Source organism: Chelmon rostratus, chromosome 9 (assembly GCF_017976325.1).
Source record: "Chelmon rostratus isolate fCheRos1 chromosome 9, fCheRos1.pri, whole genome shotgun sequence".
Taxonomy (NCBI): domain Eukaryota; kingdom Metazoa; phylum Chordata; class Actinopteri; order Chaetodontiformes; family Chaetodontidae; genus Chelmon; species Chelmon rostratus.
Window position 1 is genome coordinate 10,059,321 of NC_055666.1, and position 17,560 is coordinate 10,076,880.

The 17,560-nt window shown below is 43.2% G+C and overlaps 2 protein-coding genes across 2 annotated transcripts; one reads left to right on the top strand and one right to left on the bottom strand.

Moving 5' to 3' along the window:
• The first annotated feature begins 551 nt into the window (after window positions 1-551).
• On the top strand, window positions 552-12,535 carry cdhr2 (cadherin related family member 2). The gene is made up of 31 exons (XM_041944767.1): window positions 552-679; window positions 2,862-2,921; window positions 3,003-3,062; window positions 3,158-3,297; window positions 3,397-3,447; window positions 3,536-3,625; window positions 3,845-3,934; window positions 4,028-4,147; window positions 4,299-4,445; window positions 4,626-4,701; window positions 4,805-4,914; window positions 6,013-6,234; window positions 6,344-6,493; window positions 6,592-6,753; window positions 6,861-6,922; window positions 7,028-7,271; window positions 7,531-7,770; window positions 7,864-7,933; window positions 8,033-8,620; window positions 8,754-8,825; window positions 9,350-9,399; window positions 9,511-9,662; window positions 9,783-9,879; window positions 10,009-10,097; window positions 10,211-10,282; window positions 10,570-10,705; window positions 11,445-11,545; window positions 11,668-11,781; window positions 11,869-11,952; window positions 12,240-12,303; window positions 12,389-12,535. Exons 1-31 carry the CDS (start codon window positions 670-672, stop codon window positions 12,533-12,535), a joined length of 3,870 nt encoding a protein of 1,289 aa, XP_041800701.1. The 5' UTR covers window positions 552-669.
• Window positions 12,536-14,554: 2,019 nt separating this feature from the next.
• Window positions 14,555-16,693, bottom strand: LOC121612022 (G protein-regulated inducer of neurite outgrowth 1). Its single transcript, XM_041944768.1, has one exon. It carries the CDS (start codon window positions 16,691-16,693, stop codon window positions 14,555-14,557), a length of 2,139 nt encoding a protein of 712 aa, XP_041800702.1.
• Between the last annotated feature and the right edge of the window lie 867 nt (window positions 16,694-17,560).

The window sequence follows — 17,560 nt, forward strand, 5'->3', positions numbered from 1 at the left end:
CAGAGTAAAGAGGTGAGGGCCCGTGCTTTTGTTTTGGGGTAAATTATGGATGAATCCAGTGAATACAAGAGAAGATAATCCCTTGTGAGATGCCCTTTAATTAGGAGGGCAGACAGAAAGGGAAGGCTTATTGGGAAGAGCTCATTAGGGAGGTACATGGATCTGTGTTTTCTGAAAAAGGCATTGTTCCACTGATTGGTTCTGATGGGACCCGTTTCAGAAAGCCCCCTGTTCACATCGGGATTTCTCAATGGAAGCAAAGAGACTGCTGCTATTGCCATGACAACAGAAGCACCATTTCAAACAAAAGAGCAGTTCAGATGTTCCTGGGTTCTGGTATGACACTGGTAACCAGTGTGGCATGATGCCATGTGTCGCTGGTGGAAGGGCTGGCCACCTATGATGAGGTGAGGAGCTGTCTCTCATTATTACTCAGGCTTAAACAGCAATGATGTAGCCATGTATGAGAGCAAGCAACAGGTGGATATTTTGCGTTTTGCAAAATTGATTGATTTCGTTGATCTTTTTTTCACTTCAGTAGGGAGTGGTGAGTTTTGGCTGGACATATCTAGTTCATGTTAATCATTAATGTTTACAACTACAAGACAATAACCATAGGAGGAACAAGGGCCAAAGGTCTCACCTTGACATCGGTGAAGCAGAGGCTCCATGTCGTTCGGTAAGTCTGATGGCTGTCTTATTCTACCATTTTAAAAGTGCTATGTTTTTCGTCACCATATAGCATGGTGGCTATCACAAAAGCAACAAATACAACCAGAGAGGGCAGGTTTTGAAGAAACTGTGATGTGAATGCTAGATGTCGAGAAGCTGACGCTAGACTGCGTTGCTGGCTTTAGAAGTTACAAATTACCATGACTGTGTGAAAGATGTGCAATATTGGAAGATTTGTTGCAAAGTGGCCACCTAAAAGTTGAATAAAACTCATAATGTGTGAAAGATTTGGAACAGAATGAGCAGATAAAAGCTGAAAAGAGTATGAATAGTTGGAAAAGTGGTGTAAACTGGGGGAGGCAGTGGAATAAGTATGAAGAGTTGGAAAAGTGAGAAAGGGTCAGATTAGTATGAATTTAAAAGTTGAATAATACCTGTAATGTACGAAAGATGTTGACCATTTTAAGGTTAAATGAATGAGCAACTGAAGTTATGAAGAGTAGATATGAGTCTACAGTGCAGAAAGAGAAGAACAAACTAGTGGCAAAACCCTTAAAAATGGTAGCCCTAATCCTTCACACAAAGACTCACTAATATAAACTAAGGGATCTTTAAATCCTTAAAGAGGACAATCAATCAATCAATCAATCAATCAATCAATCAAGGTTAAGTTACAGTTTTCAAACTGAATCATGAGTGCAAAATCAGACCAATCAGTGTAAAATTTCCGACCGGAGTTTGCCCTCTTGAAAATTAACTTCAACTCGATGATATTAAGGGATTCTGTTTCTGAGTAAATGTAAACAAGGTTGCATTCAAATGCTTAATAACGTACTGTACAAGTTCTTGCTTACCCTGGAAAATACATAACCGTATTTTTCAATCTGATATCATTTCACATAATGCAGGTCTCTTTGTCGTGAAACTTTCCAACATTTCATATATCATATATTATCAGTGAGATGTCACAGCTGGTGGTGAAAGCACCTGCTATGATGCCACTCATCTGGTTGTAGTCACACGCAATATCCTGTTAAATTTTAACCCAGTGAAGCCAGGGCAAGAGCAGCTTTTTGCCCTGTGGGATTCCTGTCAATTAACTTCAGTGTATTTTGTCCAGCTGCAAAACGCAAACATCGTGCATGTTAATAATAAGACTGGATATCAGTGTCTATATCTTTAATCACAATGAATGAAATGCATGAATTTTTGAAATGTTTCAGATTTTCATATTTAAAATAGTCATTTCTTGCCTAACAAGTACAAGTACAGTTGAAAGGCCTGTGGTGCTCGGAGGAGTCAGGACTTCCAGAGAACAAAATCACTTCCAACAAAAGGCGAGCACAGAGGCTCATTTATTTACAAAACAAGGATCTTGACAGGCACAGGACAAAGGGAGACACGGACTATATATACATGAGGTAACAATGAACAGGTGGAGACAATCAGGGCAAGGCAGACAATCAGACAGGTGGGAAACACATCAGGAAGTAAGGGAACGAGAGGAGAGTTAGGGTTTCACAATAAGACAGGAAGTGCATGACAAGACCTGACGCTGTCAACAGACACATCAGACACAACAGGACATGACAACAGTCTACAGATCGCTTGTTTTGTCCAACCAAAAGTCCAAAATGGAAAATATTTAACTTAAAGTGATATAAATCTGAAAAAAAAAACAAGTCTCACATTTGAGAAGTAGAGACCTGAGTTGACCATAATTTCTAGGAACGGCGCCAACAGTCTGTCGGTCAGTAGACCGGTCCACCACTATCTTTGTTGATGCACTGACTTACAAAAGTGTCATTTTTGGTTTTTAGTGAAATGTCTTGACAGTTACTAGATGGACTGAAATTGTACAATATGCAATACCTGCGGGCTGCACAGTGGCTTGATTCTAAATTGTCTGTAGGTGTGAATGAGTGGTGTGCGTGATTGTCTGTCTATATGTGTAGCCAGGTCTGGCGACCTGCCCAGGGTGTCCCCCCCCCCTTAGCTCAAAGCACCACAGTGCCAAAGAGCAACCTCACAGAGCTGCTAGCATGGCAGTGAACTCAGTGAACTCTTACAGTCTTGTTGCTTGATAATTGATGACTAATCAATTATTAAACTTTCCTGTTGATTGACGGGTCAACCAGTCAACTAAATGTATTAGTTCTACTTATTGAATTTCTCTTTATTATTTACAGACATGGGGGGGAGCGCAAGAAGTATTTTGCTGTTGTTGTGCCTTATCAGCTTAGCAAATGGTAAGTATTCAGCTCGTTTTGTCGTGATTTCGTCGATGTTTTTTATCTTGCTGATTAACACTGTAATTCGTTTTTCCACAGCAAATACCAGTCCTGTGATCAAGCAGTATGTTTATAAACTGTGTGAGGACATCCCAATAGGTATACATGTGTGAAATATCCAAAGTTGTTTTTATTTCAACGTTCTGAAAATACTGCACATGCTCACACGTGTTCCACTGATGTTGTCTGCACAGGTAGCTTTGCGTTTACTATAGTTGCAGAAGACATAGAAGGTGAAGCGTTGACTTACTTACTCACTGAGCCCAATGCTGCATACTTCGAAGTCGACAAAAACACTGGGAATGTATCAGTGGTGAAGGAACTAGATGCAGAGGTATGTTGTGGGGGAAGTAGAAACGCTTCAGTTGTCAGCCGTTTCATTTTGATTCTTTGTCTCAATTTCTCGATTTGTTTTTGATTTTCTTTATTCTAGAATAACCCGTTAATGGAGCTTGGAGTTATTGTTTCAGATGGTCCCAATGAAGTAAGTGAAATTTCAGTTAATGTTAATCATCCATTTCATATCAGTTTGCTCAATATATTCATAGAGTCCATAATTTAATGTCTTTCAGACACCAGCAGAATTAAATCTAATATTGCTAGATGCCAACGACAACAAACCCATTTTTCAGCAGTCTTCATATGATGCTAGCATCCGAGAAGTAAGTCAAACATGTTTAAGTTAATAGTTCTCTTAAGCTAATTGTTCGTCAGCTTCTCTACTCCAGCATGTTATGTTGTTAGTTTATATAATGTCAGTTAACCATGTACTCGAAGCCTCTGTGAGAGAAAATCATCGATTTGCTTTGCTTACGCAGTTGTTCACACATTTGTGTGTTTCTTTTTTTCCCCTTTGTTTTTATCCCCACCCAATTCATCAGGATACAAAAGTAGGTGCGTCTCTGTTTAGGGTGGAGGCCACTGATGCAGACAGTGGAGATGCCGGTGCCGTTCGATACAGCATCGATGAGGTAAGCGTCCTCTGTAACTCATGTAATTGATTAATATTATATTCTTATGTTCCATTAATTTAACTGAAACTTGGTTTCCACTGTATTTTCTAGGTCGTTCCAAATCGTGGATTCAGTCTGTTTACCATTAACGGAAATGGTGATGTCAAACTAAATGGATCTCTGAATTATACTGAACTGAGCACTTTCTATCAGCTGAAGATTATGGCAGCCGTAAGTATTATGCTTCCTGATGAGTTTGGGTTTCTTATTTTTATGTTTAATGATACTAACAACTTTTTGCTCAGCTAACACCTGGCTGTGGTATGAAAGTGGTCGAGCAGCAAATATTTTGTAAATTTCGTCCTTGTGTGTCCTGTAACAGGATGGTGGAGGCCGATGTCACTATAATACAACCGAGTACTCAAACAGCACTGCTTTTGCTTTCATTACGGTTGTGGACATCCCAGACCTCAACCCAGAGTTCATTGGTCTGCCCTACACAGGGAAAGTTGAAGAGCATTCTGCTGTGGTGAGTGCTGAGAGATTTCATCTATCTATCTATCTATCTATCTATCTATCTATCTATCTATCTATCTATCTATCTATCTATCTATCTATCTATCTATCTATCTATCTGCTTTGAGTTATGTGTAAATGGGGAAACTTTCAACAGCTTCCGCTTTCAGGAAATCTTGTGTTTTCTTTGCAGGGCCAGTCTGTGCTTCAAGTGACCGCCATAGACCCGGACACAGGTGTCAATGATGACATCATCTACAGCATTGAAAGTGAGGCTCATCAACTTAAAAGATAAAAATGTTTAAAAAGTTAGAGCATTGTATTTTTGGAATGGAGTAACATGTTTTTGTTTTGTTCCACGTTGTTTGACAGCTTCCACAGCAGACGGCCTGTTTCAAATCTCATCAGATGACGGTGTCATATCTGTTAACTCAATAATTGACAGAGAAGTTACTGGTGCCACTGTTACCCTGACTGTAAAGGTACAGGTTGTTCATTTTTGTTTAGTAATTCATCACTTTCCTCCTCTGTGCATAATGTTACTCTATTAACTTTTTCATGATGACAATTTTATTTTCTTAATTTTCCTTTAATATTAGCGTATCATAATTTAAAGGAAAAGTTCAACGTTTTGCTGAGTGCGAGCTAAGAAGATCAGGTCTGTATACCAGATATGAAGCTCAAACCAGGAGGTAATTAGCTTAGCTTAGCAGAAATACTCGAAGCAGGAGGAAACAGCTAGCTTGGCTGTGTCAAAGGCGAACAAAAAATCTACCCGCCACCAGTCTCTGCTGGTTGCCCGGCAGCCTCACGGTGCTGACAAGACAGTGTTGCAGCATATGGCTCCACATAAAACCGCAAAATTTGGTAACTAACAAGATCTAACATGTAGTCAAGGTAACTTTAGAGAGGCCAATCTTCTCACCTAAGTCTCTGCAAGAATGCGACAAAAAATATTTCCCAAAATGTTGAGCTATTCCTGTAAGATGTTAAAAATCAGCTTTGCCAAAGCTCTTGTTTTTTGAGCCCATTCAGTTCCAAACAACGCAGAGAACAAATCTCACACTAATACATCATCAGCTGCGTTTTGCAGTAGCATGAAAAGTAAAACGATTGTAAACCAGTTTTCTCTCACCCTGAATACCAAGTTCCAGAGGCAGGAGAGACTTTCTTCTGCTGTCTGCATCTCGAATGAAAAGGGGTTTGAGCATTAGGGGATGAGCGCTGGCCGAATGGAGGCGTCATGGCGAGGAGCAGGGCGGTAGGCTCAACGTGGGGGCAGGCTCTTGATCCTGAGAAAAGGAGGCGAGGAAGCACAGAAGGGGTTTGTGAGGGGAGGCTGTGAGAGCCAGGTTAGACACACCTGTAGAGGTGCACAGGAAATTGCCTGTGAACACCAACTTGTTTTTACTCCAAATACCTCAAAACATGCTGGTAAAAAAGCAACTAAGAGGAGGGGAAGAAGGGAAATGTCTCAATTTGTGATACAAGTAGTGCAAAAGGTAGTGAACCTAAGAAGAACGTAAGAATGTTATTTAATTCAATAATAAGTGAAATTATTATATTTTGTTCAATTTTAGGCTACTGAGTCCAAACAAAACATCTACGGGGTGTACGCCAATACCACAGCAAGAGTGCAGATCAACATCCAGGACATCAACGATAACAGGCCGGAGTTTTACAAGTGCGAGGGCTCAGGAGACCAGCGCTCCTGTGTGAAGGCGAGTCACTTCACGGGAGAGGTCTCTGAGCACATGTTGGTGTCCATTCCCATCAACATGATGGTCAGAGATCCGGATGAGGTAAGGTCTTCGGCCCGAAGATGAGGCGCTTCTGTATTGCGTGCATAAGTGGCCGGCTCTGAGTGACATTAGCGATCAAGCATGAAGCAGCTTCCTCGGCTTTTCACAGAACTCCAGAATTCAACTCCTCCTGGAGGGAGAAGATAAGGCTGTGTTTTCTGTGGAACCTCAGTCCACCATGTCGGACAGCGTGGTTCAGCTTGTGGTCAAGCAGAACCAAAACCTGGATTTTGAAGTAAAACAGCAAATGGTCCTAAACGTAAGAAAAACAGGCCGTGAGGCTGTGATAATAATGCTAGAGACATCATGTGCGCGTTTTCAGTCTGAGGTGTTTTCTGTGTTTGTGCAATGGTTCAGGTGATTGCAATTGATGAAGAGGAAACCAGCTTCCAGTCCACTGCTACAGTTACGATAAACATCAAGGACACCAATGACAAGAGCCCCATGTTCCTAAAGGACATATATAAGTTTGTGGTGGCTGAGCACTCTCCTGTTGGGACAGAAGTGGGAAATGTTACTGTAAGTCCTTTACGATCTGGATTCTTCCTCAGAGATTTGAGCTTGAATGTAAGAAGTTCTTGAATGGCACTCAGAGGCACCCACGGTTTTCTTTTTTTTTTCCCCAGGCAGAGGATCCTGACACGATGGACCAAGGCAAAATCACCTACAGACTTCTTCCAGACAGCATGTATGTCTACAGTTGAACCAGTTATCCTGGTTATTTGAATGCAGCCGCTTTGTATCTCATACGAACTGAGACAGCACCACTGAACAGCCTGTATCTGTCTTTCAGACTAATGTATTTCAACGTGAAGCCACAAACGGGCGTAATTTATGTGGCAAACGAAACTCTGCTGGATCGCGAGGTCAGATCTCTGTATTCAGCGACTCTGCAGGCCAGAGACACAGAGAACAAGACCGGTTCCGCACAACTGGAGATCACTCTGACTGACATCAACGACCAGCATCCAGTCATCAACAGAGACTCTTACCTGGTGTTCGTTGAAGAGGGTGGACAGTTTGACATTAAGATAGAGGTAACTGTCAGAGAGCAGTAAGAGAACAGTAAATGTTTCCACCTCATAACTTGTTTGGCCTGCACAGAGTCCTGACCCTGACCCCGTTCAACACCTTTGGGATAAACTGGAACATCACCCAACATCAGTGGTCGACCTCACTAAAGCTGCTGTGGCTGAAGGGGAACACCTTCTTTGGGTGTTCCCATACATTTGTGTGATGTGTACTTACAATATTCAGTAAGAAGTGTAGTCTCTTAGTTTCTTCTCATTTGGACAGGCCACTGATGCGGATGACATCAACACAGCAAACAGCCAAATAGTGTATGGAATCGTACCAAGCAGGTACAGCGATAATTTCACCATCGACCCCAGCACCGGTGTGCTAAGAAACCTCGGGGAGCTTGATCGTGAGGTCCTGGACCCAAAGCTGAACGGGCGGATCGAGCTCAATGTAACCGCTACTGACAAGGGTACTCCTCCACTGTACACCGTTACCACCGTCATCATCAATATAGAGGCAAGTCTTCAGCTGTTTGCAGCAAATTGTTGTAGCTATTGATGCTGCCACTCCTGGTGAGGTTGATAACAGTTTTCCTTCGTTGAATCCCAGGATGTCAATGACAACGTACCACAATTCGGTGCCCCCTCCTACACGTTCTCGGTTAAAGAAGGAGAAAGAGGTACGTACATATTTATATATATTTTATATTTGTGCAAAGCACTCTCACATGTTCATAACTTTGTGACTGGAGTTTAGTTGTACTTTTCCATCCAATCAGGGGCATATGTTGGTTCTGTTTATGCTGAGGATCTGGACCAAACGAAAGACTTCAACCGCATTTCTTTCAGCATCATTAATGGAAGCATTGGCAGCTTTATCATTCGCACCAATGCAGAAGGGCGGGGTTACAGGGGAGTCATCACTGTGGACCCAGACATTGAGCTGGACTTTGACAATGGAAACAAGGAATACAAACTGGAGGTAGAGGCAGCAGATCTGGAAGAGAAGACAGCTGTAGTGATGGTGCAGGTGAACCTGTTGGACGTGAACGACGAGAGGCCCGAGATCGATGACAAAGATTCTTTGACAGTAAAGGAGAACATCACCATCACCGGGGCTGTTGGGAGTTTTACTGGGTCTGACAAAGACGGAAACCACTCCCTGGTCTACGAGCTGTTGTCCATGGAATGCAGATGCGGTGGCTCTCTGACAACATGCAACAGCTTTATTTTGGATCCGACAGGCGAAGTCAGAGTCAACCCGGAGGGGGAGCCTTTGGATTATGAAAAATGTGACCAGGTGGAGATAAAGGCTCAGGTGGTGGACGAGTTCACAGAGAAGGGACACAACAACAGTGAGCAGGCAGGTCAGCACGGGTTGTGTAAAGATAAAATAAAAGAATACGAGCATCAAATAAAAGCAGTAAAAGCACAGTGAAAGCTGAACTTGTCAAATACAGACCTACAAACACACATTTCATTTTCTTTGAATTATTTCAGGAAAAATGGTGATCGTCATTGAAGACATCAACGACAACGCTCCAGAATTTATTCACTCTGATTCTGTGTCCGGTGAGTTCATGTCTGAGCTTGTACGACTGTGAGTAAATTTGATCTAAAGCTGCATTTTTTTTATTTTGGCTGGTGTTTATTGTACTTTTTGACTGGTCAACCAAAGTCGCATTTTAATTGTATGATGCTTTGCTCATAAAAACGTCCAGTAATGTACAGGAAAAATAATTTGAGGAATTTGCAAGTTTGATTGTGTTTTTCTGGCGCTTTCAGCTGTTTGACATGGTCTTCATCAGCGAAAGGAGTCTGCTCTGCTGACATGAAACTCAGTAGCTGTTATGATTTCATTCATAGCACTTCATAAATGTCTAAGAAAATAATAATATCAAATCATTATTATTCTTAGAAGTAGTAGTGAAAAAAACCCTAACTCTCATTGTAGGAAGAAATTTAAACCATTAACCTCTATTTTTTGTCTTTTGCACAGACGTAAAAATAGCAAACATAAAGGGTTTTTTGGTCATTTTTGTCTGTTTTGTCAACAATATAAAGTTTAATACTGATATTCTATCCTTGGACTTCAGTTGTGTTTTCAGAAAGCACAAGTCCGGGGACCCCGGTAGCAACAGTCAGCGTGAGTATGAATGAAAAACAAAATCAGTAATTAGTAAATAATTTCACCTTGTTAATGAGCCATGTGACATGATGTCTAGACATTGTTGCTTGTATCTCTCGCTGCTCTCAGGCTACAGACCGTGACTCTGAAATAAATGGGAAGATTGAGTTCACAGTAGCGGCAGTCCGATTTGAAGATGCCAACAACAACATAGTTGACGCGGGGTTTGTGTTCAAGGCCGTCACCGCATCTCAGGACGGCGTTTATGTTGGAACTATTCAGTGAGTACAAAGTCACGCATCACCACCACGCTGCCATGTCTCATTTATAATGGAAGAATTCAGAATGGGCACTCCTAATCTGTTTACGGCTGCGCTTGCGACTTCTTCTACTTTCCACAGAATTAGTGGCGACCTTGATATTCAACGGAAGGGGAAGTATTTGGTGTCAGTGAGTGCAGTTGACAGCCGCGGCCTCTACTCCAGCACCGTCCTGGACGTGAGTGACTGAAATCGTCGAGCTGGATTTCCATTCATGACCCGCAGTCTGTCTGTCTGTGTTGTAAACCCCAAACAGACAGTAGGACTTCAGCCTGTGTTAACACTTTTGCTCATTTTTATTTTGCAGGTTTTCATCATTCATGAAGAATACAAAGTTGAGCTTGAATTTACATCTTCCAGAGTAGAAGTTCAAAACAAACTCAGTCAAATCGTCGGGTACGTTTCTCCTTTTAGTTCGAATCTGAAGACAGCGAATTGAAGATTTTTTTAAATTTAATAAACACTTCAGTTCAAGGACTTAATAATTACCCTGATCTCTACATTTCCAGGGTGCTTTCTGCTGCCACCAAGACTGATGTTCGAGTTGTTGATGTCAGGAGTGACACTCCTGAAGTGTCCAGGCAAGTTACTCTTCTCATCACCTTTGAATGCAAATCACCTTACAGACCTGTGAAGACAGTTACACATCAGACATTATTGGCTGGTGTCAAAAGGAGGTCCAAAATAATCTTCAGCTTTTCACTTGAAGGCATAGACTGTTGTCCACCAGGTGGCGCCAGTGTCCCTGTAAACAATCATATTGTTGAGGATACATTTTTTGCTGAAAATTGTAGATGGAAACTACGCCAGCTCACTGTGTGAAATTACTCTTTGAAATTAATTCTAGTGAGCTGTATTCTTCTCTCAGGGCTTCAGACGACACTATCATCTTGGCATATTTTGTCTACTCCAACGGGACTGCTCTTACCTCTGATGAAGTAGAAGCTATGATCTCTAAGGAAGAATATCGTTCTCAACTGCTAGAGCTTGGCCTCAAGAGCATTGTAAGTATGAGTAGCTGTAGAGCTGAAGTTGCATCTTCTGAATGGGTCTCTCGTCTGTGTTATGCTGTCCTCAGGTTACATCATCCGCATCATGAAAGCAGCAACAAGTGTCCATTGTGAAACTTGGAGTAGTTATCTTTAGCTTCTTCACCCAAATGCATAATTTTCAAATGCAGTGGAGATTTTTTGCAGTGAATCCCTGGAAAATAACTCCAAACTAAATTATAGCAAGCTCATCAGTTCTGGAGTGGCTGCAGCAGGTTGTTTTGGTCTTGTTGTATCTGACTGACGGGACTGAGGAGACAAACTTCCATATGTCTCAAGTGAATTTGAGCGTCATCATTATTGACAATTTATTTCCATTTTGCCGTGTTGTCATACAGTAATTGAAGATTAGTAATTCTATCACTAGAATTCGACCTCTTCTGTTTGTTTGGCTGAACTGACTGTTAATCTGGAGCAAAGGAGCAGCTGGCGGATGGAGGGTGCATTTGAGTTTATTGCAGAATAGTTTTCCTGTTTGAAATATAATCAAATTGCTCATACAAATAAAGAGCCAACAGACTCTCCTTATGTTCTTTACACTTACGCTCGGTTACATTTTAGTATAAATTCAAAATTACATTTGCAAAATGTTTCTGAACAATATTGTTAGATATGACAGGATAAAGGTCCACAGACAGCTATATACCAAAGAGATTTCTTACTTCTGTTTCAGGGGGGGGTTTCTGTGGCTAAGCCACCACCACCGACTTTGGTATATATCCTGCTGGGGATAGTGGGAGGCCTATTGATCGTGATGGCTGTCCTCACCATTTCCCTGATGTGCACTCGCAGAAAGTAAGAAAAGGGATTTAGAATAATAAACAGCATTGACAGGACAATTAACAAACCACACCGGTCTAAAAGCATCTTTGAGAGGTAATGTGTCTGTTTACTAATCGACTCACTTCACACTACAGCTACAGGAGGAAGCTGAAGGCAGCTAAAGCCATGAAATCTGCATCCATGGTGACTTCTCACGACCAGAAAAGTGGTCCTGTGCTGCCTGGAACCAACAAATACACCATGGAGGGGTGAGGAGACAACAACAAAAACTAGATAAAAGAATGAATGATGTGAAATATAAATCTCTGACTGCGCATGTCATTATTCACTCACAGGGCTAATCCTGTTCTCAACCTCGACATCGACACAGCCATGGCCCTGGGCTTTGGGGCGGAGAGCACAGATGTGGACCAAAGCAGGTAAAGAAAAGCTCTCTGATGATGGGAGTTATTTGTTGGCAGTGACAGTTTGACAAGGCGGTGGCTCACAGTGACTCCGGGGAGTGCTGGTTAATAAACTGGGACTGTTTCCAGGTGAACATTTTGGCCCAGCACGCTCACTACAGCATGTTGTGATGGAGAACCGGCTTTCGGCTCCCAACGCTGGCATGTGACCTTGATACAAATCAAAAACCTCTCACTCTGAAATGATTAACTGTGCATATGGAGATCACTCTGAACGTGTTGTTTTTCTTATTCCTCTTAAGCCTCAGCTCCATGGACACTGTTGATGCCATGAGCTTTTCTGAAGATCAGACAAAACATTTCACGGTGAGTTTACATTTTAAAGTCCATCTTCATTTGTACTTATCAGAGTACCATACAATTGTAAAACTTGTCTGCTCCTCATTAGCAGATGAACCAGTATCAGGCGGGAGACAACGGCCTACCAGAGTACGATGAGGTTCTGAGTGCAGCGCTGGCCCAGCGGGGCCGGGGCAGAGACTCTGACCATCATCCCATGGCTTTTAATAACCGTGCGTTCAGCACTACAGACCTGTGATGGACATAATGAAGAGGGAGACTGACCAAATGGACATGGACAAATGATGCTTCTCTGTAGTCAAACTGTCCAAATTGCAAGTCAAACATATTGATGGTATTGAAGTCCTTGTGTCTTCACATGTCCTTCTCCTCTGACCAATAGTCATGTATTACTGATATATATGTGCAAGATTCATGGCACCATAAGTGTTAAATTTGCTTAGTCTAAGCATTCAATTCAAGGTAAAACAAAAAGAAAAACCAAAATGGGAGAACAATATAACGGCACCACATATCTGGCTTGGTTACTGAATTAAGAACTGCTTGTCCAACAAATTATTTGACTCTTAAAATATGCTTATGCTTGTATGGCTTTATAGGAAATGCGCTTATTTGCCTTCTTGAGTCAGATGAGAAGATTGATGCAACTGTCATTAGAAGCTACTGCCAGAGGGGCTAACTTTAACATTAAGATAGGAAACACAGCTAGCAGCTTTAGTCTGTACAAAAACATATAACACTGTGGACAGAGTGCAACTCCTTTCCCCTGTTTCCTGTCTTTACGCTAAGTTAGGCTAATTGCCCGCTGGCTATGGCTTCATATTTAGTGCGAAGACATGAGAGTGGTGTAAACCTTCTCATCTAACTCTGGGCAAGAAAGCTTGTGTCTCAAACTCTCTTAATTTAAAACTGTCTTTACATAAACCTTAGACAATGAAAAATGGAACAGAAGCAATGGGAAAACAAATAAAACAACTGTTTGTTGCGCATGTGAATCACTTTATTTTTGTTAATATATTAAACAATGGCTTAAAAACTAATTTACTTTGAAATAAACTGTATTAAGTTATGTCAACAAACAATGCACAGTTGTGTCGCAGCTGATGCTACTGGAAAGAAAATCTCAAAAAAAGGAAACAAAAACATTGCATAATGTCAACCATGAAAACCGTCTTTATGTTTGCACGTCAGTCAACAGGTTTGATGTTATGCATGTTTAATTTGCTTTGGGTCTGAGATCATTTTTGAAAATGTTGCTGAAATAAAGCCTCATGCAGCGCGATTTCCTACAAGCAGCAGACGAAAAAGATTAGTTAATTTTTTAGAGACATCTAAATGAATGTATCACAAGTGCAATCTGCAAATAAAATCAATCTCTGCAAATGAAGGTTTAAGCCCACCTTTATGAAGTCAATGTATGAACACCAACACCACCAACACAACAACTGCTGAGTTAAAACACATCTGAAATAAGATTCATCACATAGAGAAGAAACTGAATCACTAATAATGGCATTAAAATACAGTAGTGATGATTAGAAATACCCTCATATCAGGAGTTATTACTTTCCTCAAATGATCATGATTGTGCTCGTCATCAGTACATTTTTCTACGGTTCACAACACAAACAAGTCAAAACGTTGTGCCAAATGTAAAAGCAGAATATAACACACAGAAAAGCCTGCACTCGTAATAAGGACTCCTCTTATACACTGATCAGGGCAACATTCAGGCCAATTTTAACTTCCATACGTTCCAAACAAAATGACCTCCAGGTTGAAGCGGCAGACCGCGAGGTCGTAAATCCGCGTCAGAAAGTGTCACTCTGCTGTCGTCAGCTGAGGCTGTGTTCAGCATCCAGCAGAAGCAACAACATGGCTTCGTATTGTCTGTGGTGCACTTAAAAAAAAAGAAGCATCAACGGCTAAAATGACTCATGGACATTTGAATGGTCTGGGTGAGACACGCTGAAGGAGAGGAGCTCACGATGACACTGATATATCAGCCTGTGAAACTCCAAGAACAAAAAGACAAAAAGCCCATCTTGAATGGCTGATTCTCCGTGGTCAATGCTCCATCATCGGAGTTGTATATTAATGCATTTGTGCTTTTGTTGTCTCGTATGTTTCACACTTCCAGAGAATGTCACGCTGAAGTGAATCGGTGAATGAACCTGTATCACAGCCGTGTATCAGACGTGTGATTTTCCAGCACAGGGTGTTTTTCTCCAGGCAGCTGTCTTTTTCCATTCTTATGTCACTCAGTGGTGTGAGCTTTGGAGCAGCAGTGAGGCTGCTGCATGTTCTTCATCATCAGACGGAAGGGGTTCCTCCTGCGTCGGCTCACCTCCCCGTCCTGCTCCCCCCTCTTCCCCACCCGGCCCTTACCAGAACCCCCCTGGCTGGACTCTGAGGAGGGAGGCACGGCTGAGGGGTTGAGCGGAGGAGGGGGAGGCATGGAGGGCTGCCTCTTCTTCACCTGCTTCTCCAGGTGTTTCTGGATGGCCGAGCCCAGCACCGTCACCTCCACCACGGCCCCGTACACCTCCCATGTCATCCCCTTCTCGTCCCAGCTCACCTCCTGCACCGGCTCCTCACATTTCTCCTTGCAGTTTCTTGCCTCTTTTGTGTCCTCTTCAGCTGCTTCCATCTTCGTCTCTACTTTCTCCTCCTCTTGAACTACTTCCTGTTTGTCCTCCCCCACCTGCTCCTTTATATCCTCGTCCTCCTCTACTATCTTCTCCCCGATGCTGGCTTCCTTCCTGATCTCAGGAAAAGCCGTGGTGGTGGGCGTCCTCGGGGTCATAGGTGCTGTAGCGACGGAGCGAAACTCCACCTGTTGGCCCACCTGCAGCTCTGCGTCTTTAGTCTCTGCACCCACAGCTGCACACCTCCCGAAGGAGCTGGGGAAGTAGAAGGCGTGGTCCCCCTCAGGAGGGGTCATGGGGCTGGTAGCCACAGACTGACACTGCACCACCTCCAGGCTCACCTGCGTGCGGATGTTGTGGCAGCCGAAGGGAGCTGGAGATTCAGGGACAGGAGGCTTTGTCGCGGAAACATCTCTCGGCTCTTCACGCGCGCCGTTGTTTTCTTTGGCCTCTGACTTTGCACATGTCACATCAGTTTTTGCTTGGTCTTGAGTAGAAACAGAGGCCTCTTCGGTTTTATTTTGTGGCGGGTTTGTGTTTGAGGTGTCCTGTGCACGACCAGGAGCAACAGTTTCTGTGATGTTTTCCTTTCCATCCTCCCTCTTCATGTCGCTGTTGCTTTCTCCGAGCTCTTTGCGTTCATCTGTTTTGACCACCTCTGGCTCTGTGGGATAAAAAGGTGACTCTTCCTCTTCCTCCTCGTTGTTGTCACAGTGGGTCACCAGGATTGTGATGTCCTGATCCATACTCCCCATCCTCTGCTGCTTGCATTGCTGATTACTGTCCTCCAGAGTCACTTGTGAAGCTGTTGACCCAGCAGCAGGGCAGCTGGCAGAGCTCTCCTCACTCGGCTCCTTTGATGTGGCTCCAGTTACCTGTGACTCAGCCTCTGCTGGACTCCTTGTCGCAGAGAAGCTCTCTTGTTGGCCACCCTGCCTCTGCCCCTCGCTCTTTCTCACCTCCTCCTCCTTCTGCACTGTCTCTCTCCCGATAAGTTCTGGGAATGCTGTGGTGTATGGCGTCTTTGGGGTCATGGGGGATGTGGCAACAGAGCAGAACTCCACCTGCTGACCCACCTGTAGCCCAGCGTCTTTAGTGTCGGCACCCACAGCTCCGGATCTCCCAAAAGAGCTCGGGAAGAAGAAGGAATGGTCGCCCTCCGGAGGCGTCATGGGGCTGGTGGCTGCAGAGCAGCACTGGGCCACCTCCAGGCTGACCTGTGTACGCATGTGGTGCTGGCCAGCAGGAGCTGGGGAACGTGGATCGGATGGGCCTGGAGTTGCTGGGACAGGCACCAAGACATTCTCAGTTTCTGGCTCCTTTTCTCCGTCATGAGCCACGTTTTTATCCTTGGACGTTTCCCGCTGAATTTCACCATCTGGCTCTCCATCAGTCAGGACCTTGTTAGAGATTGTTGTGTTGTTGTGTGTAGCTGCTGTTGTTTTATCCGCTTCAGGCTGTCGGATCAGAGGGATGGCAACAGTCTGCGTAGAGTCTTTAACCCCGACAGAGTCAGCGCCGTCACAAGCCTCTCCTGATAACGCTCCATCTTTGGATGCTGGATTCTGGTCTCCCTCTCTCTCCGGCTGGTAGTCCCCTTGGCTTGTTGACTCTTGACTCACCTTTATCAGAGGTCCCTTGGGCACAGCTCTGCCTTCTGAGCCGCCCGGACGCTCTCCATCATCTGCCTTCTCGCAGGGCTTGTGGTCCTCTCTGAGACCTCTCATCTCGTCCTTAAGACTTCCCATTTTCGTCTCTGCATTAAAGTGGTGGAATACCTGCGGGGCATAACACAGCACTGACACACTGCTTGTGCAATTTGTAATCAGTAACTATAACAACAAGCCCCAGCAAGAGTGGAGGGGAAAAAAAAGGGTTTCGAGATAAAATTATTCCGTCATATGATATCGGTATCAAACACTGACGTGCAACCAAGTTACATCAATGGAAATTATCCTCATGCTTATTTAGACTTATAAGACACTGTTATGTCTTACCTACATATTATTAAACATATGATTAAACTGCATTTTAGATATTAGACTTCTTTGATCATTTTGCAGTTTAATTATAGGCCTATCTCAGATTGCATCTTTCTAAACTAAAATTATACCCACATACTTCACATTCAAGTTCTATCTATTTATTCCATAATCACATAAAACTGAAGTCATGCAGTGAAATCCAGAGTACTTGTCAAATTGTAACTATGAAATCAAACAGGATCAAACAAATTGTAGGAAATCAGAAGTGTCGGACTTACCTCAGCAGTCTAAGTCAGACTGAAGTCTCTCCATAACTCGCTCCAAAATTTGGGTCAAACATTGCAAATCTCACCGTTGATCGGGACCCACATCTGTCCGTATGCCTCCTCTGTTGATTGATAGTGATTGCAGTGGCTACAGGTTTGTCTCTAGAAGAATCTATCTTAGGCAACCCTCGCTCTTTAAGCTGTGGCTGTGTCTATTGAAAAGCTTCACATTTCCAGTTTCCCTGGAAACCACGGTCTGGTTCTGGCAGTGTGTGGTAATGTAATGACAAAATCTCTTTTCAGCTCTCTAATCATCAGTACATCATAGTAATTAACTCCAGGTTCTCATAGCAACACAATCGCT